Consider the following 24,110-nt stretch of genomic DNA (forward strand, 5'->3'; position numbering starts at 1 on the left):
TTAGCATGGCCAACTGGTTGTTTTTATTCTAAAACAACCTGTAACAGGATTAAAAGTTACTGTTAAAATGAAGAAAAACAAGGCTTATTTCAAAGTTATTATTAACATACTATTTTACCTAACAATTTATGGCCAAGTCATTCTAAAGAATAAACTATTGTGGTTAAGAGAGACTGTATCCAGATTGAAGTTTTTACCACAATGCCTGGCACAGTAAAAGGTTTATTAAATTATAGCTATTACAGTTACCATCACCACTGTTAACTTTTGGCTGAATCGTTTTGTCATTGTTGATATTTTTGTTGTTTGGTCATGACACAGTATTATCTTGAGATGGTAGCTGTTAAACCTAGTGCATAGCGTTTGATTTAGAAAATTTGAAGATTTGAAAAATTTTGTGGTTTTTTTTCCTGTTTTTTTTTTTTTTTTTTTAAACAGCCTGCTCTGTTGCCCAGGCTGGTGTACAGTGGTGGCATCAAAGCTCACTGCAGCCTTGACGTGGCCTCAAGTGGTCCTCCCAGGTAGCTGGGACTGACTATAGGCATGCACCCCACACTTGGCTAATTTTTTATTTTTTTGTAGGGACAGATCTCACTGTTGGTGCCTAAGCTGGTCTCAAACTCCTGGGGTACAGCAGTCCTCCCACCTCGGCCTCCCAAGGTGCTGGGATGAAAGGTGTAAGCCACTGTGCCCAGCCCAACTGTGTTATTTGTGGAAGTTTCTCAGAGGGAGAAATTACAGGGCTAAAGTACTACATGTGTGCATATATTAAAGTTTTTTCCAGTAACTATTTAATAATGTGTACTTGAAAACTGCTAAATTCTTAAATGTCCTCACCATTAAAAAATAGTAAGTGCCGGGCGCATGGCTCATGCCTGTAATCCCAACAGTTTGGGAGGCCAAAGTGGTCAGATCGCTTGAGACCAGCCTGGCCAACATGGCCAAACCCCATCCCTACTAAAAAAAAAAAAAAGCAAACATTAGCTGGGCGTGGTCACGCATGCCTGTAATTCCAGCTACTCGGGAGGCTGAGGCATGAGTATTGCTTGAACCTGGGAGGCAGAGGTTGCAGTGAGCCCAGATAGCGCCACTGCATTCCAGCCTGAGCAACAGAGTGAGACTCTGTCGCGGAGGTTGCAGTGAGTTGAGATAGCACCACTGCACTCCAGCCTGAGCAACAGAGTGAGACTCTGTCTCAAAAAAAAAAAAAAGGTAAGTAGGCGAGGTGATCAATATTGAATTACCTTGATTTAGTCACCTCACAATGTGTACATGTATCAAAACATCATGTTAATATACACAAGTATATATTGTAAATACATAAAGATTTTTATTTTTCAACAATACCTTAATAAAGCTGGGGGGAATAAAGTTACTTCCTAAACAGAAAAGGTAGCCAGAAAATTTAAATCCAAATAACTCATGTTTTTCCAGTAGTAGAAAGCTTTCTACAATTGCCCTTCACTTGTTAGCCTTCAGAATGACTTGTTTGTATAATTATAATCTGTGCATTTATTTAATGTGCTTTTACCTTTTTGCATGTGCACATTGTTAAAAGTGCTTTTGAGAAAGGATAGAAGACCTAGAGACCTAACCACCAGCATGTGGTTTTTGATTCGTGAGAAAAAATGTGTGTTTGAAGTATTCATTCTACTTTCTGATACATTGATAGTTAAAATTTGTGGAAGTTAATCATTTGGTTTCAAGCAAAATAATAATATCTTTGTGCATCATATTTTCTCCTAAAAAGTACATATTCAGAATTTGAGAGGTTGTTACCCAGAGAAGTTGGTAGAGATTTGATATTTCAAATTTATATCACAACCTAAAAAAATCTTTCGGTAGTCTTAATTATTCCCCAATTTCTTAGGTTAAAATATTATCATATGTGACTACTTAAACATCCCCGTGAGCTGGGAGTCAGTATGCATGGTTCTAATCCTCACATGCTTTCATAAGCATTTATGTGAACTCTGTTTACACATTTGTAACACGAGAGTATTGAACTAGGTAAGGATTCTTGTAGGCCAGGTGTGGTGGCTCACGCCTGTAATCCCAACACTTTGGAAGGCCGAGGCAGGCATATCACCTGAGGTCAGGAGTTCGAAACCAGCCTGACCAACATGGCAAAACACTGTCTCTACTAAAAATACAAAAACTAGTGGGGCGTGGTGTCATGTGCCTGTAATCCCAGCTATTGAGGCATTAGAATTGCTTCAACCTGGGAGGCGGAGGTTGCAGTGAGCTGAGATCACACCACTGCACTTCAACCTGGGTGACAGGGCGCTGAGGTAGGGGAGACTGAGACATGAGAATTGCTTCAACCTGGGAGGCGGAGGTTGCAGTGAGCTGAGATCGCACCACTGCACTTCAACCTGGGTGACAGGGCGCTGAGGTAGGGGAGACTGAGACATGAGAATTGCTTCAACCTGGGAGGCGGAGGTTGCAGTGAGCTGAGATCGCACCACTGCACTTCAACCTGGGTGACAGAGCGAGACTCTGTCTCAAAAAAAGAAAAAAGGATTCTTGTAGAGCAGATGTTCTTATAAACTGTGTACTCCTCTCATTAAACAATACAGTCAATACAATTTAACTTTTGTTTTCTTAAAATGTATTTCAAGATTTGGAATCATTATGAGCATCAGTTTTTGCCTTGCCGTGCTTAATGTGTTGATGTCCTCTGGTGCTTTGGAAGTATTCAAGCTGTTTGGTAGAATGATTTTGCCAAATATCTCTTAGTGAACTGCTACTGATTCACTAATTTACTGCTTTTATTTGTTATATATGGGAAATATTAGGTTGTCTAAAGCAAATCAAAATAAAACCAGAAATCATCTCTGATCATTCTAAAACTAGAAATCAGGGACAACTTCTTGATATAGTTTGAGAGACAGATTGAGTGAACATTGTAATCTGGTGCTATATATTAAAGGTTTTTAAAAGTGATATGCCACTTTTTAAAAATTAAGCGTAAATCTCCAACTGATCTTCTTGTTATGTACTAATTTATATACATATATATGTATATATAAGTCAATCTCCAAAAGAAGATAAACATAGAAAGTGGTCTCAGTTACATTCCGAGGAAATCTGTAAATTTGTATAACCTTTAGTGCATGGACTTTGTGAGATTTATTCTGGCTGCATTTACTCTTCTTTTGCTAGCTTTCTGGTTGTGTTCTGATTTTTTTTTTTTTTTTTTTTTTTTTTGAGGCAGGGTCTGGCTCTGTTGCCCAGGGTGAAGTGCAATGATGTGATCATGGCTCACTGCAGCCTCAGCCTCTTGGGTCAAGCAGTCGTCTCACCTTAGCCTCCCAAGTAGCTGGGACTACAGGTGTGCACCACCATGCCTGGCTAATTTTGAAATTTTTGTAGAGGCGAGGTCTTGCTATGTTGCCCAAGCAGGTCTTAAAACTCCTGACCTCAAGTGATCTCCTGCCTTGGCCTCCCAAAGTGCTGAGATACAGGCATGAGCCACCGCGCTAGGCTGTGTTCTGAATATATCAGGTTTCCAGATAATTGATCTTTTTGGAGACACACTCAGAGGCACATGAAAGACACTTGGTTTTGAATAATAATTGGTGGAGGCTGTGGGATGGGAAGTGTTTTAAAATTTTGCTTTTAGAATAGAATAAGAATTCTTACTTGATAGAAACATGGGAAATTTTGGCAAACTGTTTCTTTCTCCCTTTTTTAGGTCATATACCATAATAACCTGACATTGCATATACATAATCTTGTTTATGAAGTATGCTGAGTAAATTTATGATAGGATAGTATCATTTGGAGTTACATCAAAAGCCTTTTCAGCAAACCTCTTTGTGAAGGAGAATAAAGATGTGTGAGAGTAAGAAAAGCAATAAGAGTACTTCTAAAGGTTTTTGTTTTTGAGATGGGGTCTCGCTCTGTGCCAGACTGGAGTGCAGTGGCATGATCATGGCTCACTGCAGCCTCAACTTCTGGGCTCCAGCCATCTTCCCACCTCAGCCTCCTGAGTAGCTGAGACCACAGGCATGTGTGCCCCTGCCCCCGGCTAATTTTGTATTTTTGGTAGAGATGGCTATTCTCCATGTTTCCCAGGCTGGTCGCGAACTCTTGAGCTCAAGCAATCAACCTGCCTTAGCCTCCCAAAGTGCTGGGAATACAGGCGTAAGCCACTTTTTCAGGCATCATTTTTTGTCTTTTAATTCATTGGCTACCTTGATGTATATGTAAACTTTAGTTACCTAGTTGCTAAATTCCTCAAGATGAAAGTTAAGTGTTACTGAAGTCATATGTTGGACTTTGAAAATAAGAATGCTCTACAAATCAGAATATCTGAAGTAAGTGTTGCTAAACAGCATTCATCCTCCGTTTGAGGAAAGGTAGAAGCAGGATGAAGAACCGGTTAGTTATTCATGGTTTTTTAAGCCTTAAGTGTTCGCAGTTAGTAGTTGTTGGATATTCTTTGGGCCCCAAAGAAGAAGTGGGTAATCTTGATACATGACTAGTCACTGCATAATTATCAGACACCTTCAGCTTTTCTCAGTCAAAAAACTGTTCTTTATGCATAAAACGTGACTAGTCACTGCATAATTATCAGACACCTTCAGCTTTTCTCAGTCAAAAAACTGTTCTTTTTCTTTGCATAAAACTAGAGCCAGAATATATTCCACCTAGTTACTATCATTTTTATTTGAGGTATAACATGAATAGAATTTTCTCCTCTATTGCATTCATAAGTAATTTGTAAGTTTTAGAAAAATGTGACTTCTAGGAAATAAAGGATAATTTAAAGATAGGACACTTACAATAATTACTTGTTATGTGATACATTCCTAGAACTTAAACAGGATTTTCACAAGTTTCATCTGTACCTTACCATGGCTATATGGGGAGGTACTAATTTTATAGACAAGGAAACTGAAGCAATAAAGGTTAAGTATATGCTTGAAGTTTTGCAACTAGGTGACAGCTGGGATTAAAGACATCTTTCTGAAATGCCATTCATGTTCTGGAATATACTGTGTATGTGTGTATTTCTCCTTGCAAGAACCTATCAGACTAGAAAAGTTGGCTCATAGTTAGAGTACACATGACATGTGTTCTGTTAATATGTAGTATTTGCAGGGGCCTTCTTGCTATGTATCACTTAAGGAAAATAATGTGAAAGTATTTTGAGAACAAAAGAATATAAGACGATTATTTAAATTGTCCATATTCCTAAATTATCACCACCATTTTCATTTTTATGCCATCATCATGTGTCACACGCTATATTTTAACTGACTTTAATCAAATGCATTAATTTGTTCATGTGAGTCAAAATTCAAGAGGTTTATAAGATTTACAGTGAAAAATCTCCCCCTCATCTTCTATCTAGCCCACTCAGTTCTTTTTCCCAAAGATGATGTTACTTTGTTATATATCCTTGCAAAGTTACTACTATACTCAAATCTATATATTCTTGTCTCCCTTTTTACAAAATTTGAAATATGTCAGATCTACTGTAATACACTTTTTATTTTTCACTTTAATGCTGTTCTAGTTATCTATTGCTGAGACACAAATGACTCCTCCAAAATGTAGAGACTTAAAATTATTTTGTCATCTCCATGGTTCTGGTGAGTGGGCTTAGTAGGTGGTTCTCACTCTGATCTTTTCCTTGCTCTTGCAGTTCATTACGGGGCAAGAATCATCTCAACACATCCGGCAGTTGGTGCTGGCTATTGGTTGGGACCTCAGATGGGGCTGTTAGCTAGAACACACCTACATGTAGTAGCCTTTTATGACTTTGCTCCAGAAGTCACATAGATAGATAGCATCTGTTCTATTCTAGTCACAGGCCTGTACAGATTCAAGGGAAGAGTGTCAACATCACACTGTAAGAAGAATGTGGTGTAGAATGTCTTGTTGCAGCTGCCTTAGAAAATACAATCTACAGGCTGGGCGTGTAGGTGTACAGGTGGCTCACACCTGTAATCCCAGCACTTTGGGAGACTGAGGTGGGCAGATCACGAGGACAGGAGTTCAAGACCAGCCTGACTAACATAGTGAAACCCCTTCTCTACTAAAAATACAAAAATTAACCGGGCATGGTGGCGCTTGCCTGTAGTCCCAGTTACTCGGGAGGCTGAGGCAGGAGAATGGCTTGAACCTGGGAGGTGGAGTTTGTGGTAAGCTGAGATTGCACCACTGCATTCCAGCCTGGGCAACAGAGCGAGAGTCCATCTCAAAAAAAAAGTACTGTCTGCCGTAAGACCTATCTATATCAAAAGAACATCCGCATTTTTCTTGGCTGTAACAGTATTCCCTTGCATGGGTCGTATTAGTAATATCAGTTCTCTAGTTTTAGATATGTACATTGTTATATCTTTGGCTATAATAGTAATGTACTAAATAACAGTAAGCAGTAATTTCTCACATATTCTGAGTATATCTGCAGTATATATTTTTAGAGCCCATTGTGTTTGGTTTCTCTTTTCTTTTTTGATTTTTTTTTGAATCGGGGTGTCACTTGCCCAGGCTGGTGTGCCCAGGCTGGTGAGCTATGACGCTGTCATAGCTCACTGCAGCCTTGAACTCCTGGGCTCAAATGATATTTCCACTTCAGCCTCCCAAATAGCTGGGACTACAGGTATGCACCAACACAGTTGGCTGATTTTTAAATTTTTGTAGAGAAGGGTTCTCATGTTGCCCAGGGTAGTCTCAAACTCCTGGCCTCAAGCCATCCTCCTACCTTGACCTCCCAAAGTGTTGGGATTAAAGGCATGAGCCACCATGCCCAGCCTGTGTTTAGTTTTTCTGTGAACTATTCATAACCTCATGTTATTTCTATGTAGATTTCTTTATAATAGTCACACTACTGTGTTCCATTTGATTTATTAATGGTAATGTTTCTCAGTACATCTATATTGTCATATTTTAGTATCTGGCAATCTTCTCTTTTTATTATTTTTTAACTTTTCCATTGTTGGGCATTTAATGTTTGCTTTTTTGTTTGCTGTTTTAGGTAATCACCTAATAGGGGATATCTTAGAATTTCACCTCCCCCCCCCAACTTATTTTCGTAAGATTAATTTCTAGAGGTGATTACTGAACCCAAAGGAATTTTATCCTAATAAAATTGTTTTGTAGGATCAAAAGAATTCTAATCTTCATCTTTTTTCATCCCTTAGAGATACATCCAGTTTCTTTGGGGGTTGGCATAGATAATTATAGCCTAGGATTACAGGTTTCCTCTAACTGTTAATAGGAGTTTAAAGTTTTCCCTCTCTGTTTAGTCTTCTTTTCTATTATGTTGTAAAATTCTCAGATATCAGAACTTTTGTTTTTGTTTTGAGAGACAAGGTCTTCCTCTGTCACCCAGGCTGAAGAGCAGTGGCATGATTATGGCTCACTGCAGCCTCCACCCCCTGGGCTCAAATGATCCTCCCACCTCACCCTCCCAAGTAGATGGTACTACGTGTGCATGTGCCACCAAGCCTGGCTAATTTATTTTTAAGATGGAGTCTTGCTATGTTGCCCAGGCTGGTTTTGAGCTCCTGGCCTCAAGCAATCTTCCTGAGACAGGAATCCCAAAGTGCTGGGATTACAGGTGTGAGCCACTGTGCCCAGCCAAATATTAGAACTTTTAAATTCATTTAGTATGTAAGCTTACTGCCAAGCATGAAAGAATCACTTTGAAGGCCAGTAATGTTTTAAAGGTCTGGAAGATTCTCTTGAGGGCTAGGAAGCATTATGTGCTAGGTTCTTGAACCAGGAGAAAAGGGGTATCACTAAGAAGAAGGGAAGGAATCCTGGTATGCAAAATAGCTTGGGCGCTATCCTTGCACATTTGACAAGTTTAGTGAAGTACTATTGAACTGTTCAGTAAAGTATCTGTTGCCTATAGATAAAATGTCTTTTGTAGATACTTATATATCTACCTACCTATAGATATCTATATATCTGTATCTATATATCCCTTAAAGCTAAGCTAATTTCCTTAACCTTTTCTCTGTTGGTATTTGTTTGGTAGCCTTTATCTGATTCTAGTTAATAACTCGTACCCTGTCATTTTTTTAAAAATACCCTTTGTTTTTGTAATGTGTTCTTTCATTCTTCTTCCCAATTCAGTTTTGGTACGTTCCTGTTACGTAAATCTAATCTGGTGAGCAGAGACTTTCTTAGGATTATGCCACTTGGTGAGGCAATCACAGGGTCTTAGCCCTGAAGGCGCCCATACTGACTTTATCAGTTTATTCTAGGGTGATCAGGTTTGGGGCACTAACTTAATACTAACAAACTCCTAAGATTAATTTTATTTTATTTATTTGTTTGAGACGGAGTCACCCAGGGTAGAGTGCAGTGGCGTGATCTTGGCTCACTGCAACCTCTGCCTCCCTGGTTCAAACGATTCTTGTGCCTCAGCCTCCTGAGGCTGGGACTACAGGCGCATGTCACCACGTCTGGCTTATTTTTGTAGTTTTAGTAGAGACAAGGTTTCACCATGTTGGCCAGACTGGTCTTGAACTACCTCAGGTCCCACCTTGGCCTCCTAAAATGCTAGAATTACACAGACGGGAGCTACCATGCCTAGCCAAAACTCCTAAGATTTACTTACTTACTTACTTACTTACTTTATTTATTTATTTGAGACGGAGTCTCGCTCTGTCCCCTAGGCTGGAATGCAGTGGTGTAATCTCAGCTCACTGCAACATCTGCCTCCTGGGTTCACCTGTCTCTGCCTCTCAGATAGCTGGGATTTCAGGTGCATGCCACCATGCCCGACTAATTTTTGTATTTTTAGTAGAAATGGGGTTTCGCCATGTTGGCCAGGCTGGTCTCGCACTCCTGACCTCAAGTGATCCACCCGCCTCGGCCTCCCAAAATGCTGGGATTACAGGTGTGAGCCACTGTGCCCGGCCCTAAGATTAATTTTCAAACAATGTGCATCAGTATGTTAGAAATACCTAGTGTTAGCCGGGTGTGGTTGTGTGTGCCTATAGTCCCAACTACTCTGGAGGCTGACTTGGGAGGATTGCTTGAGGCCAGGAGTTCAAGGGCGCAGTGAACTATGATTACACCACTGCCCCAACCTGGGTGACAGTGGGAGACCCTGTCTTAAAAAAAAAAAAAAAAACTTAGGGCGACGATGTTCAGCTGGTGACATGTGGCTGACTGTCTTATGTACTGGTTAGTGGATTCCCTTAGAGTTGGGTGTCCCGTAAGGGTTGCTGTCAAGCTGTGATAGTAAAAGGCATTGACTTCTCAATATCCTTTACCCTAGACAGTGTTGGAGAAATGCTAATTTTTATTCTTTACCTCACTCTTGACTTCATGCAGGATCTTCCCTGTGTATCATTAATATTCTTCAGGATTTTAAATTGTTTCACAACTATTACCTTTAGATGTTGCTCATAGATTTTTATATTTGTTTCCTTCCTTCCTTTATTTTTTGGGGCTTGGGATGGGGACGGGATGACAGGGTCTCACTGCCACCCAGGCTCAGGTGATCCTCCTGCCTGAGCCACAAACCTCTCCCACCAACCCCCCCACCCAGTAGCTGGGACTACAGGTGCACGCCACCACACCTGTTTTTGTATTTTTGTTAGTAGAGACGATTTCTCCATGTTGCCCGGGCTGGTCTCGAACTCCTGGGCTCAAGCAGCATACCCGCCTGGGCCTCCCAAAGTGCTGGGACTGCAGGTGTGAACCACTGCGCCTTACCCAGATTTCTTTTTAAAATTGCGGTAAAATATCCGTAACACAAAATTTACCATTTTAACCATTTTTGAATATACAGTTGAGTGGTATTAGGTACTTTTAACATTGTTGTGTAACTATCCAAAACTTTATCTTCCCTAGCTGAAACTCTGCACCCACTAAACAATAACTACCCCTTCTTCCCGTGTCTGGCAACTACCATTCACCTTTTTCTCTCTGACTCTGACTACTCTAGCTACCTCACATAAATAGAATTGTACAGTATTTGTACTTTTGTGGTTTACTTATTTCATTTAGCATAATGTCCTCAACGTTCCATCCATGTTGTAAAGCAAGTGCCAGAATTTCCTTCCTAAAACTTTTTAGGCTGGATAATATTCCATTGTATGTATATACTTCATCTTGCTTGTCCATCATTGGACACTTAGGTTGCTTTCATCTTTAGCTGTTATGAATAATGTTGCTGTGAACATTGGTGTACAAATAGTGTTTTAAGTTCCTGCTTTCACTACTTTTGGATGTATGCCCGTAAGAGGAATTGCTGGATCATATGGTGATTCTATCTTTAATATATTTGAGAAATCTCTATACAGTTTTCCATACCAGCTGCAAAGCAGTTCCAGTTTCTCCACATGATCACCCACACTTTACCTTTTTCTCTTGGTTTGATCATAGCCATTCTAGTGGCAGTGAAGTGGTAATTTGTGGTTTTGATTTGCATATCCCTAATGATTGGTGATATTGAACATCTTTCCATGTGCTTATTGGATTTATTTATTTATTTATTTATTTCAGTTTTTTTGAAATAGGGTCTCACTCTGTCACCCAGACTGGAGTGCAGTAGCATGATCACAGCACACTGCAGCCTGACCTCCTGAGCTCAAGTGATTCTTCTGCCTGTACCTCCCAAGTAGTCCAGCGCATACCCCCATGCCTGGCTATGTAAATTTTTTATAGAGACAGAGTCTCACTATATTGCTCATGCAGATCTTGAATGCCTGCTTAAGCAGTTCTATTGCCTTGGCCTTCCAAAGTCCTGGGATTACAGTTGTGAACCACTGTGCCCAGCTCTTACTGGCCATTTGTGTATATTCGTTGGATCAATGTTTATTCAAGTCCTTTGTCCATTTTTTTTTTTTTTGAGATGGAGTTTCAGTCTGTTGCCCAGGCTGGAGTGCCATGGCACCATCTTGGCTTGCTGCAACCTCCATCTCCTGGGTACAAGCAATTCTTCTGCCTCAGCCTCCAGAGTAGCTGGGATTACAGGCAACCGCCACCACGTCCAGCTGATTTTTGGGTTTTTAATAGAGACAGGGTTTCGTCATTTTGGCCAGGCTGATCTTGAACTCCTGACCTCGGGTGATCCACCCACTTCAGTCTCCCAAAGTGCTGGGATTATAGGCATGAGCCATTGCGCTCGGCCCTTTGTCCATTTTCTAATCAGGTTTTTTGTTGTTGCTGAGTTGTAGGAGTTCCTTACATTAATATGTTCTAGCTTTCAGTCCCTTATCAGATGCTCATTGATTTTTAAGAGTGAATTGTAGATAAACTAGTATAGATCACCTCTTAAGATGGATTAATTTTGGGAAGATTGCTGTCTTTCTGTATGCTATCTACATAATAATTTTTTATTTTGTTGTTAGGCTTTTGGAATATTTTCTTTTTGGGTTTACTCACAGTGTGTATGCTTTACTGTGCCTCATTTTTTCTTTTTTCCCTCCTGGGTGCTGAGTAATACTTAGCCCTATTCTACTTTTATTTCTTACTCTTCCTCCCATTAATTGAAATGTAACTCTTCCCTAACTACACTCACGACTGTCGCTTCTGCAGTCCATTCACTGGGTGCTTCCTGTATACACACACTTTCATAGGAAATAAAAATGGCCTCAGTTTTTATTTTTCCTGTTTTTGGCTATGTATTATTCTTCTCTGTGTGTAATTTTATCATCTGAAGTTAGTGCTTATCCATAAGTCTGAGAAAATCTGTTATGTCGCATTACTGCTGTTAGTACTCATTTTCCCAGTGAACCAATTTCTGTCTTCACTGATAACTTTAGTACCTGATTCTAACAATCTCTAACTTGAATTTTTTTTATCACAAAGCCTCATTCTATTTCTGAAATTTTGAACAGACCCTTTCTCCCCTCTCTAGTCACTGCATGCATCCTTTCCTTTTAGTTTTAATTTAATTGCTACTTAATACTTAGTTACTAGTATTTTTTTTCACTTACACATTGGGATTGTTTTTTTAAAGGTACTCAAATATGACAGTCTATATTATTGTTTCTCTATACACATTTATTTACTACCGAAAATTGAAAAAAATAGCACATCGAAATTTCCTTTTACTGCAATTCAAATTTTTGAAAACCAGAAAATCTGATTTATTATACTCTAGCCAAACTACCCAGTGTTTTCTTTACATTCTTTCCCCACAAGTTACTTTACTTCTGATTCTTTCTTTTGAGACAGTCTGTCACCCAGACTGGAGTGCAGTGGCATAATCTCAGCTCACTGCAACCTCCGCCTGCAGGATTTAAGGTATTGTTATGCCTCAGCCTCCTGAGTAGGTGGTACTACAGGCATGTGCCACCATGCCCAGCTAATTTTTGTATTTTTAATAGAGAGCCAGGGTTTCACCATTTTGGCCAGGCTGGTCTCAAACTCTGGGCCTCAAGTGATCCTCCTGCCTCAGCCTCCCACAGTGTGCTGGGATTACAGGCATGAGCCACTGTGCCCGGCCTTACTTCCAGTTCTTGATGATGGATTTCATTTCACTAACAAGGTTGTTTTTAATTATTAAATAGTTTTAAATTCTTTGAGCATAAAAGTTTGTTCTACCTACTCTCCTGCCCTCACACTCTCTTTTGGAGTTTTAGTGAGATTATTAGGTTAAAAAGTATTAGCATTTTCATGCCTTTGCTACATGTTGCCAAAATCCTTTCCAACGGAGTTGTACGAAATCACCAGCTGTGCTTGGGTTTTTTGCAAATTGGTGTTTTTTGGTTTTGTTTTGTTTTTTTTTTTTTTTGAGATGGAGTCTTACTCTTGTTGCCCAGACTGGGGTGCAAAGGCACGATCTTGGCTCACTGCAACCTCCGCCTCCTGGGTTCAAGCGGTTTTCCTGCCTCAGCCTCCCAAGTAGCTGGGATTACAGGCGCCCACATCCACGTCCGGCTAATTTTTGTATTTTTTAATAGAGACAGGGTTTCACCATGTTCCTGGCTGGTCTTGAACTCCTGAACTCAAGTGATCCACCTGCCTCGGCCTCCTAAAGTGCTGGGATTACAGGCGTGAGCCACCATGCCTGCCGTATTTTTATTTTTTCATTATGCTAATTTAGGAGATAAAAATTGTTTTGACTATGTGGATGATTTCATTGACTACTGGTCTCCTTTTCTGTTCTTTTGTGAATTGTCTTTACACATTTATCCCTGAGGTTCTAAAGTTTTTCTAAACATTTATAATAGCTTTCTACACATTGAAAATACTAATCACTTAGCATCCATTGTAGAAATTTTTCTCATTAGGTTTGCCCCTTTGTTATGGATGTTATGACACAAGTTTTGCAAACCTGAAGTTTCATATTTTTGTGTAATCAAATCTGTAGTCTTATATAGAATTTTGGTCAATTTTAATAAAGCAATTCTTTCCTGTCAATTTTGATAAATAATAAGTTTGGGCTTGAAGTTGTATGGTTTCTCAGTTTTTGTATTTTTCCCCTTTCTGTTTAATTCATGTAGAATCATTTTAGTTATGGGGTGGCGGTTACTTTGTTTTTCTTTTTTTTCTTGAGACGGAGTCTCACTCTGTCACCCAGGCTGGAGTGCAGTGGCACGATCTCGGCTCTGCAACCTCTGCCTCCCGGGTTCAAGTGATTCTTTTGCCTCAGTCTCCTGAGTAGCTGGGATTACAGGCTCATGCCACCATGCCTGGCTAATTTTTGTATTTTTAGTAGAGACGGGTTTTCACCATGTTGGTCAGGCTGGCCTTGAATTCCAGACCTTGTGATCCACCCACCTCGGCCTCCCAAAGTGCTGGGATTACAGGCGTGAGCCACTATGCCCGGCCACTTTGTTTTTTAATTATTAATCTTTGGTTTAATGCCATCAATTTGGATATCCTTTCCCTTGCCCAGTGTGTTACAGTGTCTTCCCCTGGCTTACTGTTTAAGTCTTGCATATTATAATAGGCCTTTGGTATTTGCAGATTTGACATTTAAAGCTTCAGCTATTCTCACCTGATTCCAGGGTCTGTGGTAAAGTAATTTGTAGTTTTGCTGAGGCTGAAATGTTACTTGCTTGCTGCCAGGCTTGCAAATAGGAGCTGATCACGTAGCTCAGAGGGAGCCTATCAGACAGGCCAGCACCCACATCTCAACGCAGCTTTGTTTTTCTCTACTTGTCATCGCGTACACAGTAACTCTCGAAGTGATAAAAGCTGTTTCTTTGTGAAATATGGGCCCGAAAAGAAAACCAACTGCTAGTGCTGGTGATGGAAGTGAAGAGAAAATGAAGCGGTCTAAGAGTGATGGTTCTTAGCCAGAAAATAGACGTTTTGGATAAATTAAAGTGGTTTTACAGATTCAGGTAAGTTTGTGGTTGGTTAATGTTGCTACAGTATTGATGTAGTAGTTTTATCTTTTCAGTGGCAGAATTTGTTTACGTAACTTTATAAATTACTAGTAATGTATTTTTAGGAGCACTGAGGATTTGAAGATGTCACCTAAATGTCAGTTACACTTCACTGAGTTTTATAGGGGAAATTAAACACTGTAGTGGAATTTGGCCAGGTGTGGTGGCTCATGCCTGTAATCCCAGCACTTTGGGAGGCCAAGGCAGATGGATCACCAGAGGTCAGGGGTTCAAGACCAGTCTGGCCAACATGGTGAAACCCCATCTCTACTAAAAATACAAAAATTAGCCAGACGTGGTGGTGGCCACCTGTAATCCCAGCTACTCGGGAGGCTGAGGCAGGAGAATCACTCGAACCCAGGAAGCGGAGGTTTCAGTGAGCCGAGATCGCACCATTGCACTCCAGCCTGGGCAACAAGAGCTAAACTCCATCTCAAAAAAAAAAAACACAACACTATAGTAGTATTTTAAAACTTTAGGACTTTGAGAAATCATGAACGTCTTAGGGTGTATTATGTATATCAAGAGTTTATTATACTGGGCTACACTATTCCAGTAATATTTCTGTTCATGTAGCACTTTTCATTTTTTAAAGTATATTATAAAACTGATTTTCCCTGGCCTCTAATGTTGGTCTTTTTCTCCCCCAAAATTATGCTTTATCATACCACATGAACAGTAGTACGGTGGTGGTGGTGGTGGTGGTGGTGGTGGTGGTTGTTTTGAGACAGAGTTACACTCTTGTTGCCCAGGCTGGAGAGCAATGGCACAATCTCAGCTCACTGCAACCTCTGCCTCCCGAGTTCAAGTGATTCTCCTGCCTCAGCCTTCCGAGTAGCTGGGGTTACAGGCATGCACCACCATGCCTGGCTAATTGTTTTTGTATTTTTAGTAGAGACGAGGTTTCGCCATACCGGTCAGGCTGGTCTCAAACTCCTGACCTCAGGTGATCCACCTGCCTCGGCCTCACAAAGTGGTGGGATTACAGGCGGAAGCCACCACACCTGGCCCAGTACAGTCTTATCAGGTGAAAAATATCTTGATGTTTTTGAGGTTGTGTTACAACTTGAGTAGATACCTTGTGAAATATCTATTTTTTCACATTTGGGAGCTGCCTCTCTCTACATTCAAATGTTATCTGAAGTAGCCTCTAAATGGTTCCATGTATCTTTTTGAACTTCCTTCTTTTAGTAGACATTTTTGAACATCTGTATGAACAAGGATTTATATTAAATGTTGGTACAGAGAGGAGCTACTACAAGTTGAGCATCCCTAATCTGAAGTCTGAAATGCTCCCAAATTCTTCGAGCATCAATATGATGTCACAAGTGAACAATTTCCACACTTAACACCTTTGCTTTCTGATGAGTCAGTGTACATAAACTTGGTTTAATGCACAAAATTATTTTAGCTTCAGGCTATGTGTACAAGCTTTATGTGAAACAAACGAATTTCATGTTTTGACTTGGATCCCTTCCCAAAAATATCTCATTATGCAAATATTACAAAATCTTTAAAAATCCAAAACATTCCTGGTTCCAAGCATTTCAGATAAGGGATACTTAACCTGTGGTCATTGCTCAAGTAACTCCCAATCAAGGAGAAGAAAAAGATATAAACCAATGATTATAAAAGGTGTGAAACGTTATTACACAGAGAACTCTGGGAGCACAGATGTAGGAGATATTAACTAGGGTGGAATGAAGGAAGGTTTCTAAGCAGAGTTGAGGAATAAATTGATTATCTTCTTTGTTAATCTGAATGGGATCCATTCCTGTTCAGCATGATTTCCCTTGGTTTTGTTCCTAGATTTAGGAATGATGCCCTGTTTTGCCATAAGGAAGAATCTCGTGTGTTTATTAGGAATGGATATTGACTGAAATGCCTTTTTGTAATTTGTTTAAATAAAATGGATTTTTCTTCATTAGCCTGTTAATGTAATAGTTTTGTATTTCTGAAAGAATGTACTTGGTCATGGGCGTTTGTTTGTCTTAATGTATTTATTGCAATTTCTTTGTATTTGGCATTTTTGTACATGTATGGTGTACCTGTATGGTGGCCTCTTGTGTCTTTAACTGGCTTGAGAATTGGATCATATTTTCTTTAAGGCAACATCTCTAATACAGTTGGCCCTCTGAATCTGTGAATTCCACATTTATAAATGCAACCAACTGCAAGTTGAAAATATTAAGGGGGAAAAAATTAACTTAGCTCCAAAAAGCAAAAATTAAATTTGCCACACACTTAATACTATGTTGAATCTATGTGGATGACGTGAGGTGCAGGCATTGTATTAGATATTATAAGTAATCTAGAGATGCTTTAAAGTATACAGGAGGATGTGCTTAGGTTATATACACATACTTTGCAATTTTATATTGGGGACTTGAGCATCCTCAGATTTTGTTATCCATTGGGGATTCTAGAACCAGTCCTTCATGATATATGGGGAGGTCCTGGAAACAGTCCTCCACAGATACTGAGGGACGACTATAGCTATTTCCCTGAGCCTGAAGTTTACTTATGGACATATAAGTGAATGTTTTTAGTACTAGTATACTTTGTGATCATAGTATGTCTGAAAAATGAAACAGTCTGTGCACATTTTAATTCCTTTTTTTTTTTTTTTTTGCAAGTCTGCATCAAACTATACTTGAAAAAAGGCTTATGTATTGTGACTTATTTTCCTCTTTTCCTTTTTGGTAAGAGTACTGTCTTAGGGACTTAATTTTAGTTTAAAATTTTAGTTTAAAAACATTTTTTGATCCTACAGGAGAACCTCTCGTGACCTTCAAAAAGTGACATAGTGCTGTCTGGATATCCTTTACCATAAATACAATATTTTAGAAAATGGACAATTCTGCTAATTGTTGGTTAAAAAAAAGTTTGAACTGGATTAGAATATATTTACAATGTGATTAATGAGAATTCATAAAACTATTAATTAGAATCTAGGTCCAAATGAAGATGTTTACAGTATTGTTTGCAAAATTCAGAAGATTTTAGTTGTTGATACTAAAGCCAGCAACCAGTTAACCTAAAAGAGCATGAAAAATAAATGTTATGTCTAACGTAAAAGAGATATATCTCATTAGACTTTGTTTCTTTAGCACATTTGATACTGGTTAGTACATCTCTATCAATGTCACTAGATAAACTGCTGTAATTTAGAGAGATATATCATAATTCTTTTGCATAATATGACAGTTTTAGAAAATTGTAATTCAAGTGCATACCAATTTGGAAATAGGGCTTGAATATCACACCTTGAGCTAAACGTAGAAGGAAGGGAGGAGCATACCAATTTACAGTGAATGATAGAGCAGCAGCAGAGGGAGGTCTAATGGCTGTGTGTGGGTCTTTTAATTTTAACAATATTGTATCATTTTATAATGCTACTTTTTTTTTTTTTTTGAGACAGAGTCTCTGTTGCCAGGATGGAGTGCAGTGGTGCGATCTCAGCTCACTGCAACCTCTGCCTCATGGGTTCAAATGACTCTCCTGCCTCAGCCTCCCGAGTAACCGGAACCACAGGCGAGCACCACCATGTCGAGCTAATTTTTGTATTTTTAGTAGAGACAGGGTTTCACCATGTTGGCCAGGATGATCTTGATCTCCTGACCTCGTGATTTGCCTGCCTCAGCCTCCCAGACTGCTGGGATTACAGGCATGAGCCACCACGCCTGGCCTATAATGCTACTTTCCTAGGGTTAAAATTAGAATCAGGGAAAGTACAGATCCAAAAAATTCTTATGGCAGGGAATGAAAGGTAGGAGCAAATATTGAATCAACTGAACAAATTAAATCTAGGTTAAGGTAATAATGACTACCACAATTAAAGTGTCACAATGTTTTAAAAAATAATATAGCAAGAGGCCTGGTACGGTGGCTCACGCCTATAATCTCAGCACTTTTGGGAGGCACTCCAGCCTGGGAGATAGAGCAAGACTGTGTCTCAGGAAAAAAAAAGAAAAAAGAAAAAAAAAGATAATATAACAAGAAATACTAATTTGGTGGTAACGGACTGGGACTAAATTGCCAGTGTGCGCCAATAAAAACTAGTAAAATGGAACAGGACATGGTGTCAGCAGTGTAGATGGTACTTTTAGGCACACTGGGTTTCCCCCAACTTCATTTTTTAAGACTATCAGTGCATTTCTTTAATTGTAGAGCAATTTTGAAATGCAGTCTTCGCTGGGCTTGGTGGCTTACGCCTGTCATCCCAGCACTTTGGGAGGCCAAGGTGGGCGGATCAACTGAGATCAGGAGTTCCAGACCAGCCTGGCCAACATGGTGAAACCCCATCTCTACTAAAACTACAAAAATTAGGCACGTGTGGTGGTGCATGCCTGTAGTCCCAGCTACTCAGGAGGCTGAGGCAGGAGAATTGCTTGAACCCGGGAGGCGGAGGTTGCAGTGAGCTGAGATCACGCCCCTGCACTCTAGCCTGAGACTCTTGTATCAAAAAAAAAAAAAAAGAAGGAAAAGAAATGTAGTCTTAAGTTTATTTAGTATTATAACAAGCTTTTTTAAGATGCAGAAGTTTTTCAATCTGTGATTTCACTACAAAGGCCCTATATGTAAGCATATATGTAAATAACTTAGAAGCACAGGTTTGCCAGTATTTAAAGCTATTATCAGCTGTGGGTATGCAATCTGTCAAGTTTCTAGGTGTTTTCTTTTTTTTTCCCCCTCATTTATTACTTTTAACTGACACATAATAGTTGTACATACTTACGGGGTACAGTGTGACATTTTGATAGATGTATACAAGCAGGTGTTTTCTATATTATGAAAACATTTGGAGAAAAATGATTGACTTATTGTAGTCCTTTTCTTTCAGCTGCTTTTCTAACCCAAACTGTATGTCTTGATGACACTACAGTAAAGTTTGAAATATGGGATACAGCTGGTCAAGAACGATACCATAGCCTAGCACCAATGTACTACAGAGGAGCACAAGCAGCCATAGTTGTATATGATATCACAAATGAGGTAAGTATGGATGCATTCCACAGTAAAACTAATTTGAGTACCCACTTTTGGTGTTCAGAATTTTGATTAAATGTTTTGGAAAATCTTTTTTTGATAGTCAATCATGACCTTTCTGCTGAAGCTTTTGTGAATTAGAAAATCTGGTTTTAAAAAAAATGAAAATGTCTCATAATACAATAGTCCTAATAATTTCTTTCCCACAGTCACTTGGGACAGTCTTTTAAAGCCTTGTATCACAAAGATGCTTCCTAACCATTTTTTGAGCCTATGCCCAATGGCTGTTTCTTTGTTTAACAGGAGTCCTTTGCAAGAGCAAAAAATTGGGTTAAAGAACTTCAGAGGCAAGCAAGTCCTAACATTGTAATAGCTTTATCAGGAAACAAGGCCGACCTAGCAAATAAAAGAGCAGTAGATTTCCAGGTATGTTAAATTTAACTCTCATTTAAAAGGCACTTTTTTCCTGTATGTTTTTCTTTCATGTCAACACTTGAATTAGTTATAATGTTAAAACCATGCAAGTAATAGAAAATACTGATTTTTAAAACAAATATGAAGTACTACATATAATAAAATGTTTCTGATAAACCTAAATTTTTAAATAGATTATTGTAATATATAAACTGACCCAAAGATTTCGTAGACTTAAACAATAAAGGCCGGGTTCAGTGGCTCACGCCTGTAATCCCAGCACTTTGGGAGGCCGAGGTGGGTGGATCACCTGAGGTTGGGAGTTCAAGACCAACCTAACCAACTTGGAGAAACCCTGTCTCTACTAAAAATACAAAATTAGCAGGAGATGGTAGTGCATGCCTGTAATCCCAGCTACTTGGGAGGCTGAGGCAGGAGAATCGCTTGAACCCAGGAGGCAGAGGTTGTGGTGAGCCAAGATCACACCATTGCACTCCAGCCTGGGCAACAAGAGCAAAACTCCGTCTCAAAATAAAACAGAAAAACAGTAAAAGTAGTCATTGTTCACAGTGCAGAAAGTGATTGTATCCTGCCCTAATTCCTCCATCCCACACATACTTTATGTCCTAACCCTCTTCTACTCATGTGCAAATATGTATCAGCACATGTGTGTACCCCACATATGTACATACGCAAACACTTATGTGGTTGTTCTTAAAGGGGCATTCAAACATAAAGGTTCTGCCAATCTGTATCCAGAGTTGGAAAATAATAAGCTAAAAACTAATAATTTAAAAAAAATTTTTTAAGGCTGAGAAAAACCAGTTTTGTGTTACGATTGCTAATTCAGAATGTTTGCTGCTGCAAAATAGAGCAAGTGCAATCACTTAAAAACAAAGCAAGTCCTCTACTTAGACTTTTTTTTTTTTTTTTAAGATGGAGTCTTGCTCAGTTGCCCAGGCTGGAGTGCAGTGGTGCAATCTCAAGCTCACTGCAAGCTCCACCTCCTGGGCTCATGCCATTCTGCTGCCTCAGCCTCCCAAGTAGCTGGGACTACAGGCGCCCACCACCACTCCTGGCTAATTTTTTGTGTGTTTTCGGTAGAGACAGGGTTTCACTGTGTTAGCCAGGGTGGTCTTGATCTCCTGACCTTGTGATCCACCCGCCTCCGCCTCCAAAAGTGCTGGGATTACAGGTGTGAGCCACCACGCCCGGCATACTTAGACCTTTTAAAACTGTGCCTGTTCTCTTGCTGTTTGGCTTCTCTACTAGAAGAGTGGTTGTGGCTGTTCTGTATATATCAGTGATGGAATAGTTTTCTTTTTTGATGACAGTAGATGGAATCTATGTATTCTTGCACCATTAGGTATTAAGTTGGGCATGTTACATTTGTAATTTTATTTAATTCTTAGGACAACGATGTGAGATGTAGTGTCCATTACTCTTTCCAAAATTGTTGCCTTCCCAGCACAAGAGTGGCAGAGAAAACACTTAAATTACAGTCAGAAGTGGCCCTGTCACATAACAGTTCAGAGGAACCTCAGTTGTTTCTTTGTCCAATGGGAAAGATCATTGGTTACCCCTCACAACAGCTATGAGGATCAAAAGTAATAATATATGTAAACTGTAAAAGCATGACAAAAATGTAGGGCAGTGATGTAATTTTCAAAGGAATGATTTATGATATATTCAAGATTATAATATTGCTGTAGAAGTCATTGAAAATTAAATATGAGGGTGTCATTTAGTGTTTGAAGCCAGTGTTAGATATTTGGTTTCCCTTTGTCTTCATTGCAGACAGTAAGTGCAAATAAAAATTGCCATTGAGATCAAAGAGAGTTTTATTTAGAATAAGATAATTCTCCCCCATCTCTGGAACTCAGTATTTGAAAGCAGATTTAATGTAAGAAAAGATTAATCAAGGTGGGATAATGCAAGAATTTCAGACAAAAAAGGAAATAGTCCATTATAAAATTATCTTGCACAGTGCTCTTACCTCTGTTGTAGCTTATTATATAGTTGTTGATTATAGATGATTATAGGAATCAGGTTGTAGTAATAAGAAAGTCTCCTTTTCTATAACAAGTTTAAAGCAGGTGTAGCGTATTTCCAAGAGATATATCTCATATATCTCATTTTTTGTTCTGTAAACAGGAAGCACAGTCCTATGCAGATGACAATAGTTTATTATTCATGGAGACATCCGCTAAAACATCAATGAATGTAAATGAAATATTCATGGCAATAGGTAAGATTAATATCTCTTTTTAAATGATCAATATAAGCAAAACAAGTGTGAAGCATATTTGGTTTGACTGTCTCTTTTTTAAAAAATTTTTGGGGGTGGGTTTGTGTGTATGTTTATGTGTGTGTGTGTGAGAGAGAGAGAGATTATACCACTTTTCTAAGTCCCTTCCACAAAACAATATTTTGTTGGTAATATTGTTAAATTTGAAAGATGATTACCTATTAGGTTGTAATACTGTCAGTTTAGGCAGCTTCTTCCAGGTGAGTTAAGCCTTAACCTTAACCTGATAGTTCAGACAGACAGATTTTGCAAAGGTTTCGCTGGGAAATTTGGATAAATATGTTTTTTTTATTAGATTATACTTTTAAAAAATCAAATTATTGGTAAATATAACTCAGAAGAACATGACACATAAGTATACAGATTGACAAATTATTTTAATGTAAACATTATAAGGAAGATGATTTCAAAGCATAGAGGCGTAAGGAGAAAAAAGGAAAACAAAACAACATCCATACTACCATACTACCAACATCCATATTACCTCAGATGGTCATTTGATCTTACACAATGTTCTTGCTGTTGCTTTAAGGTACTTTTTTTTTTGAGACAGAGTCTCGCTCTGTCGCCCAGGCTGGAGTGCAATGGTACGATCTCAGCTCACTGCAACCTCCACTTCCCGGATTCAAGCGGTTCTCCTGCTTCTGCCTCCTGAATTGCTGGGATTACAGGTGCACACCACCATGCCCAGCTAATTTTTGTATTTATAGTAGAGACAGGGTTTCACCATGTTGGTCAGGCTGGTCTCGAACTCCTGATCTCGTGATCTGCCCACCTCGGCCTCCCAAAGTGCTGGGATTACAGGCATGAGCCACTGCACCCAGCCTAAGGTACTTTCTTTTTTTTTTTTTGAAATGGAGTCTTGCTCTGTCACCCAGGTTGGAGTGCAGTGGGACGATCTCGGCTCACTGCAAGCTCCGCCTCCTGGATTCACGCCATTCTCCTGCCTCAGCCTCTCCTGTAGCTGGGACTACAGGCACCCACCACCACGCCCGACTAATTTTTTTTGTATTTTTAGTAGAGACGGGGTTTCACCATGTTAGCCAGGATGGTCTCAATCTCCTGACCTTGTGATCCGCCCACGTCAGCCTCCCAAAGTGCTGGGATTACAGGCGCGAGCCACTGCCCCTGGCCCTAAGGTACTTTTAACTGATGGTAATTGCTGTTTCAGTTATAAGTAATGAAGTTGGAGTAGTAATAAGCCTCCTTTTTTCTATAACAAAAATAAGGGTTGGTTTTGTTTTTTGGTTTTGGATTTTTTTTTTTAACCCTTTCCTCTTTCCAGTGGTTTTAATGTATAGATTCTACCTGAAGGGTCTGTTTTGGTAGTTCTCAAAGTTTGCTGTCTGTGGTTTTCATGTGCCCAGCACTCTTCTCATCCCATAACACCTTTTATTTTACAGCACTGATTCTTAACTGGGGTGTTCACAGTCCTAACCCCAAGTAAGAAATATTCTTAAATTGAACTCATAAATAAATAGTTAATAGCTGAATCAGAGAATAATGAAAACCCAGTAAAAGTTGCAAGTATTTTTATTATTTTTCTCTAGGTGACAGAGTTTAATGGTACTTCATTCAAAATGGGAAAGAACTTGCCTTTTCTCATGTAAACTGTTTTCCTGAAAAACTCAAGTTTGCAGTTTGCTAGGGAAGTGCTGGCACAGTTGCGAAGGATTGTGTGATAATATACTCATTTTACAAATGTGACAGATGACACCCAGAATCACATCTGAAAAGTTAGAGGAAACAATGAGATAATAGGCCTCTCAAATCAGCCTGCACTGTAAACCTTTCTCACAATATTTAAACTCTACCAGATGGGCTTTAGTTTGTACCTTTTTATTCAAACATGCTAATAGTCATTTTTCGAGTTAGAAAGCAGCCTACATATTTTAGTTTTTTGGTTTTTTCTGAAATTAGAATGTTTCACTTCTTAAAAGAAAATCTATGTTGTAAATGGAATTGTGGCCTTTCCATTTCCTTCACTAGGTTAGTAAATTTTTTTTTCTTTTTTTTTTTGTTACGAAGGAATACTTTGATAGATTAGTAACTTAAATCACACAGTGCACTCATAACAA

General features: G+C 39.2%; 2 protein-coding genes across 2 annotated transcripts in view; one reads left to right on the forward strand and one right to left on the reverse strand.

The window, feature by feature from the left end:
* RAB5A (RAB5A, member RAS oncogene family) overlaps positions 1-24,110 on the forward strand; it is a 38,310-nt gene that overhangs the window by 9,539 nt on the left and 4,661 nt on the right. The window contains exons 3-5 of the mRNA XM_016940563.4: positions 19,165-19,316; positions 19,614-19,736; positions 21,879-21,972. Of these exons, the coding sequence (XP_016796052.1) occupies positions 19,165-19,316; positions 19,614-19,736; positions 21,879-21,972 (369 nt within the window). The remainder of the gene's footprint in view (positions 1-19,164; positions 19,317-19,613; positions 19,737-21,878; positions 21,973-24,110) is intronic.
* The window catches only part of PP2D1 (protein phosphatase 2C like domain containing 1), a 32,035-nt gene continuing 31,473 nt past the window's right edge, over positions 23,549-24,110 (reverse strand). Inside the window, exon 3 of the mRNA XM_016940560.3 lies at positions 23,549-23,761. Within this exon, the coding sequence (XP_016796049.1) occupies positions 23,661-23,761 (101 nt within the window). The 3' untranslated portion in view covers positions 23,549-23,660. The remainder of the gene's footprint in view (positions 23,762-24,110) is intronic.

The sequence above is a fragment of the Pan troglodytes genome, chromosome 2 (assembly GCF_028858775.2).
Source record: "Pan troglodytes isolate AG18354 chromosome 2, NHGRI_mPanTro3-v2.0_pri, whole genome shotgun sequence".
Classification (NCBI taxonomy): domain Eukaryota; kingdom Metazoa; phylum Chordata; class Mammalia; order Primates; family Hominidae; genus Pan; species Pan troglodytes.